The sequence below is a fragment of the Alligator sinensis genome, unplaced genomic scaffold, assembly GCF_000455745.1.
Source record: "Alligator sinensis unplaced genomic scaffold, ASM45574v1 scaffold103_2, whole genome shotgun sequence".
In the NCBI taxonomy this organism is placed as follows: domain Eukaryota; kingdom Metazoa; phylum Chordata; order Crocodylia; family Alligatoridae; genus Alligator; species Alligator sinensis.
In genome coordinates this window covers 565,258-571,654 of record NW_005842166.1, presented here as the reverse complement: position 1 = coordinate 571,654, position 6,397 = coordinate 565,258, and the positions used below count along the sequence as shown (strand labels likewise).

At 48.0% G+C, this 6,397-nt stretch overlaps 1 protein-coding gene across 1 annotated transcript; it reads left to right on the top strand.

Annotated features, from left to right (window-relative positions):
- Positions 1–164: 164 nt before the first annotated feature.
- On the top strand, positions 165–4,380 carry NDUFA7 (NADH:ubiquinone oxidoreductase subunit A7; the record flags this gene model as incomplete). The annotated part of the gene is made up of 3 exons (XM_025206626.1): positions 165–313; positions 3,601–3,750; positions 4,110–4,380. Coding segments are annotated over 3 exons (396 nt in total), but the record flags the coding sequence as incomplete, so codon positions are not given.
- Positions 4,381–6,397: the final 2,017 nt, after the last annotated feature.

Here is a 6,397-nt window from a genome sequence, read left to right as displayed (position 1 = left end):
TCCGCCCGCCGCGACCCCCAGCGCCCGCGGGCGGAGCCGAGAGAGCCCCGTCTCGGGTTTTCTGGGAGGATGTGATGTCTTGTCAGCCCGGCTGAGTAGCAAGGTCTTGTCCAGCTTTGGGGTGCAGCTGCCCTGTCAGGCACCAGGAGTCTCTGCTGGTCTGAGATCTCCAAGGGGGAGAGACGCTGAGGGCCTGGCAGGATGTCAGTGAGGATGTAAATTGGTGGAGATCAGCAAGACAAGAGGTGACGCAGACAGGGGACGGGGAGGGGGAAGAGAGCAGGAGGGAAAACCGGCTAACGGGAGACATTAGGTAGGTACGTGGGGACATTAGGTATGCAGGGAACAAGAGAGCAAATGGGAGCGTGGGGCCGCTGCACAGCAACTCAGGACAGCTGGGTACCGGTACCCAGGAGAAAACTGAACTCCTGAATGATAGCTTTGCCTCCATGTTTCAACAAGCCCCGGGGAAATCACGCCAGATAGGGTACAGAATGAGCAGGGTAGACGTGACCGCCTTCTTACTGTTGCCGAAGAACTGACGTGTGATCAATTAAAAAAAGTAGACACATATAAGTGAGCAGGACCAGATGAACTCCATCTGCAGATGCAGAAGGAGCTGGCCCAAGTCATCGCCTGGTGAAACTGTCCCAAAACTCGTGGTGCTCCGGAGAGGTCCCTGAGGACTGGAAGAGGGCCAATGGGTTCATTAGAGGCAGGTCCTGTCAGACCAACCTGGTGGCCTTCTATGACCAGGTCACACAATCCTTAGACGCAGGGGTAGCAGTGGACGTAGTCTTTCTGGACTTTAGGAAGGCCTTCGACACTGTCTCTCACCCCATTCTCATTAAAAAACTAGGGGAATATGTCATCGACACCTATACAGTCAAATGGGTCACTAACTGGCTGCCGCACCCAGAGAGTGGTGGTGGATGGGTCCTATTTGACATGGAGGGATGTGGGCAGTGGGGTTCCCCAGGGCTTGGTCCTCGGGCCTGCACTGTTCAACATCTTCATCAGCGACTTGGACGAGGGGGTAAAAAGCACCCTGTTCAAATTTGCAGATGACACTAAGATGTGGGTGGATGTGGGCACGCTAGAAGGGAGGAATAGGCTGCAATCGGACCTAGACAGGTTACAGGGGTGGGCAGATGAGAACAGGATGGTTTTCAACACTGACAAGTGCAAGGTGCTGCACCTGGGGAGGAAGAACCAGCAGCACATCTACAGGCTGGGGAACTCCCTTCTCGTCAGTGCAGAGGCAGGAAAGGATCTTGGAGTCATTATTGATGCCAAAATGAACATGAGCCGACAGTGTGGTGACACAGTCAGGAAGGCCAACCGTTCCTTGTCATGCATCCACAGATGCATCTCGAGCAGGTCCAAGGAGGTGATCCTCCCCCTCTATGCGACACTGGTCAGGCCACAGTCGGAGTACCGCATCCAGTTCTGGGTGCCACACTTCAGAAGGAATGTGGACAACGTGGAGAGGGTCCAGCGGAGGCCACTCGCGTGATCAGGCAGGCCCTACGAGGAGAGGCTACGGGACCTGAACCTGTTCAGCCTCCACAAGAGAAGGCTGAGGGGGGGATCTAGTGGCTGTTTACAAACTAGTCAGGGGGACCAGCAGGCATTGGGGGAGTCCCTGTTCCCCCGAGCACTCCCAGGAGTGACTAGAAATAATGGTCATGACTAGAAATAATGGTCACAAGCTGGCAGAGGGTAGATTCAGACTAGACACCAGGAGGCACTACTTCACTGTCAGGGTGGCTAGGATCTGGAACCAACTTCCAAGAGAAGTGGTGCTGGCTCCTACCCTGGGGGTCTTTAAGAGAAGGCTAGATGAACACCTTGCCGGGGTCATTTGACCCCAGTAGTCTTTCCTGCCATGGCAGGGGGTCGGACTTGATGATCTGCTCAGGTCCCTTCCAACCCTACCAACTATGAAACTGTAAAGAGGCTGGAAGGTTAGGCAAGTCAGAACTAAATGAAGTTCAACCTTGAGAAACGTAAAGTGCTCCACCTGGGGACGAACAATGCCTTGCACACCTGCAGGCTTGGAAACACCAATCTGACCAACACCACAGATGAAAGAGACCTGGGGATTATAACTGACCACAGTATGAATGTGAGCCGGCAGTGCAACTCTCTTGTCAGCAGGACAGATAATACTCTGGCATGCATTGATTGATGAATCTCCAGCAAGACCAATGAGGTGATTCTTCCACTCTACTCAGCACCGGTGAGACCGCAGCTGCAGTACTGCAACCAGTTCTGGGCGCCACATTTTAACAAGGACGTGGTAAAACTTGAGAGTCCAGAGAAGGGCCACCTGTATGATTAGAGTCTTGCACAGCAAGCTGAACGCAAAAAGGCTGAGGGACCTGGGACTCTTCAGCCTGAAAAAGAGAAGGCTGAGAGGGGACTTGGTAGCAGTTTAATGCTACGTCAGGGGAGTACATAAGGGGCTCAATGAACAACTGTTCACCAGTGCGCCCTTGGGGAGAACCAGGAGTAATGGCCACAAACTCCTGGAAAACCATTTCAGGCTCAAGATTGTGAAATGCTTCTTCACAGTCAGGGTGTCCAGCCTGTGGAATAAACTGCCTCTAGAGGTCATGCAATCACCTACCCTGGAGATCTTCAACAGTCACCTTGCTGGGGTCACCTGACCCCACCTGTCACTTTTCCTGCCTGGTGCAGGGGGCTGGACCCAATGATCTTCTGAGGTCCCTTCCAGCCTTACAATCTATGAATCGTGTATTAATACCACTGTAATGTTTCCATTTGGCCTGTTTTTCCCCTGCCTCCTCTCCCCCCCGCACTTTACCTTGTTTCTTCTTCTTCCCTATTTATATTTTCACTACATCCTCTCACACTTGTAATTTGTCTCATTCCTGTTTTCCTGATCTCCAGCTATTTTCTTTTTAACTGATTAGCCTCTTTTCTACCTTGTATTCTATCACTGTAATGTCTCCCCTTAGCCTTTTTCCCCCTGCTCTCTTCCCCAGCCTCTGCTTCACCTTTTGTCTTTCTAATTTCTACCTATTTACATTATCACTGACAATCTGGCCATACTTTTCTCTCATTGGAGTCTCAGAACAGCAGAGACTTCCTGTGCCTGAAGATGGGTGACTGTGCCCAAAAGCTTGCTAAGAACTTTTTCCAACTACTCAGTTGGTCTAATACAAGGTATCACATCTACCCAAAGAAGCTTACCTGTCTATGTCCTTAGACCAACATGGCTACAACCAGAAACTCTGTCTCTTTAGAGCATCCTTGTTCTTCCTGTGGGTGTGTTAGTGTAGCCCAGTGCCAGGCCACGAGCTCTCTCTACATATCCTTTTTTACTAATTTGCAGCTGAGCAATACTGAGTCTTTTTAACACTCCATAGGCCTTGGAGCATGGGTGCTGAGAGCCCCTCTGTATTTCAGAAGACCAGAATATCTTTCTGTGCTCTGTGAGCCTTTAGTTTCATTAAAAGGTGCTCTAAAGTCAGGTTTCTAGTTCTGAGTATTAATAGTGATGCATTCATAGTAAGAATCTGTTTTTTGCTTAATATCTTGTATGCTTTGAAGTTTTTTAAACTGTCTTCTTAGAACTCAGCCACCACCTCAACTTCCCTTGGGTCCCAGTCACAAATTTGCAGATAACTACTACTGTACCCGGGATGGACGCAGAGAGACCTATCCTCCAGTTGTTGTTATGTCACCACAGAAAATCCTTGCATCAGGTGCTCAAGCTGGCAGGTAGGTCCTATTTATCTTATGACCTACGACCATACAAGATCTGGCTGTGACTTTGCTAGCTAAGCAGTGTCAAACTTGGTTGAAAACTAGTGTGGAGTACTACAAGGAAGCACACAGGTGCTAGTAATAGGATGCTGAATAAATGCCTCTGTACATCTTCTCTTGAGAAATCAGCATGATTAGGGCTGGAGCTGGATTCCTTAAAACCTCTGCCTTACCAGTATCTCTGAGAGAGTTATATGTGTGAATGGGAGGGCAACAATGGGATCTGCCTTAACTCTGCAGTGAAAACACCTCCAAAACAGCTAATATCCAAAAGAGTTAATGATTCCTGAAGCCTAGTCTCTCCTCCTTCCCAGCTCGGACTCTGCAGTAGCAACAACCGAGAAAAAGGCAGTGACACCAGGAGTTCCACCGAAGAAGTGGGAATTGTCAACGGATGAACCTTATCTGTAAACTAAACAAGTATGAAGAGAAGTCTCAATATGATGGTACTTCTCAGGATTGATTTAAAAGAAACAGTCTGCCTGAAAAGTGAGCAAAGGGGGGGTTAGCTTTGGTAATATTATTGAGAACTTACTTGTCTGAGGGAGTTTTGTTGGTGTCTGGTAAATAAATATTTATCTGTAATGTCTACTTTTGTTATTTTAGAGGACTCTTTCCACCTAAATGAGTTTTGGGAATGATTATTTTCCCCATCCCCCTCATTTTCCGTTAAAAAGAAAAAAAAAGAGGGTCTAACTTTCTAAACTCCATATCAGTGGGGCACCCCTTGGAAAATCCCATCTCTTAGCTTTCATTTGTTTTCTTGACTATGGAGAAATAATAAAGCAATTCTTCTGTTGCAAAGAACTCAAATACCACAACAGGTCAATGGTTTTGACACTGGATTCCTATTTGAAATCTCTGGATTTATTTTGTGAATCGTGTGTTGTTTTTGCACACCTAGCAGTTCTAATATTGCATGGCACCCTGTGGCACCATCAAAAGGATCTCATGGCATCCTGCAGTGCTGCGGCATCCTGCAGTGCTGCAGCACCCTGGTTGAGAATCACTGCTCTAAGGAACACAACTTTGGCTAGAGATCTGAAGAGCTCACAAACCTAGCAGCTCTTGGAGAGAGACTCCAAAACACAGTTGTTGTACAGAGTAAAATTGATGATACTTCCATGTGAGTTATTACTAAAGGAGTACCCTCCATTGCTGCTACAGGGCATGGTTTTGTAAGTGGTGCCATTGCCAGGATGGGGCTTATAACTTCAAATTCCTGATCACAGATGTTGGCTATTGAGACTGTAGCAATTTCCAAGCGTCTCCAGCCAAAGAGACATTTGTCCAAATTACTAGGAATAAACTCCAGCTCAAATATCACTTTAGAAATGGGCAATTCTAATTGAATAATTATTCTAACAGGAAGTGAAGAACTTTGAATAGTTAGTATAAAGTGTGCCACTCCATATAGTATCATTTACCTTTTCGACTGGTTGTCTGAGAGATAACGTGCATTAAGTGTGATATTGACTGTTTGTTGTTCGTTCCCCAAGGAATCCATTTATTTCCTCTCCTGGCCATGTCAAGCTTTACTGACAATTTCTTATGCCTTTGGGACATACAGATTGCTCTTAATTCCAGAGTTTCCTTGAAGAGTAGGTGGGTTAACCTAGCCTGCAGGTAATGCAGTACTCAGATCCCTGGGCAACACACATGGGTGGGGTGTGTGCGCCCACATGCGTGTAAGGGACTGCAGACTGACTAGGTCTTCTGAGTTTATATCCTTGTGCGGCTCAGTAAGCTGAGCTCTACTGATTTTTTTTTTTCTTTTTCTTTTTCCCCAGTGAATTTTAAGGATTTGTTTGTCCTTCTGGGTACATAGATTTCATAGACATTAGGGCTGGAAGGGACCTCGGAAGATCATCGAGTCCAGCCCCCTGCCCAAAGGGCAGGAAGTCAGCTGGGGTCATAGGATCCCAGCAAGATAAGCATCCAGTTTGCTCTTGAAGGTGTTCAGTGTAGGCGCTTGAACCACCTCCGGTGGCAGGCTGTTCCAGACCTTGGGGGCTCAGACAGTAAAGAAATTCTTCCTTATGTCCAGCCTGAAACGGTCTTGTCGTAGTTTATGACTGTTCGACTTAGTCGTCATCCCTTGGGGCGCTCTAGTGAACAAACCTTCCCCCAGATACTGGTGGTCACCCCTGATAAACTTATAGGTGGCCATCAGATCACCCCTGAGCCTGCGCTTTTCCAGGCTAAAGAGCCCCATAGCTCTCAGCCTGTCATCGTAGGGTCTGCTTCCCTGACCTCTGATCATGCGCGTGGCTCTTCTCTGGACTCTCTCAAGCTTCTCCACATCTTTTTTGAATTGTGGAGCCCAAAACTGGACACAGTACTCCAGCTGCGGCCTCACTAAGGCCGAGTACAGGGGGAGAATGACGTCCCGGGATTTGCTTGAGAAGCATCTATGGATGCAAGTCAGCGTTTTGGTCGCTTTACTAGCCGCCGCATCGCATTGCAGGCTCATGTTCATCTCGTGGTCAATGATGACCCCCAAGTCTCTTTCTTCCATAGTGCTAGCCAACATAGCACTGCCGAGCCTATAAGGATGCTGCGGGTTTTTCTTCCCAAGGTGGAGAACCTTACATTTATCGGC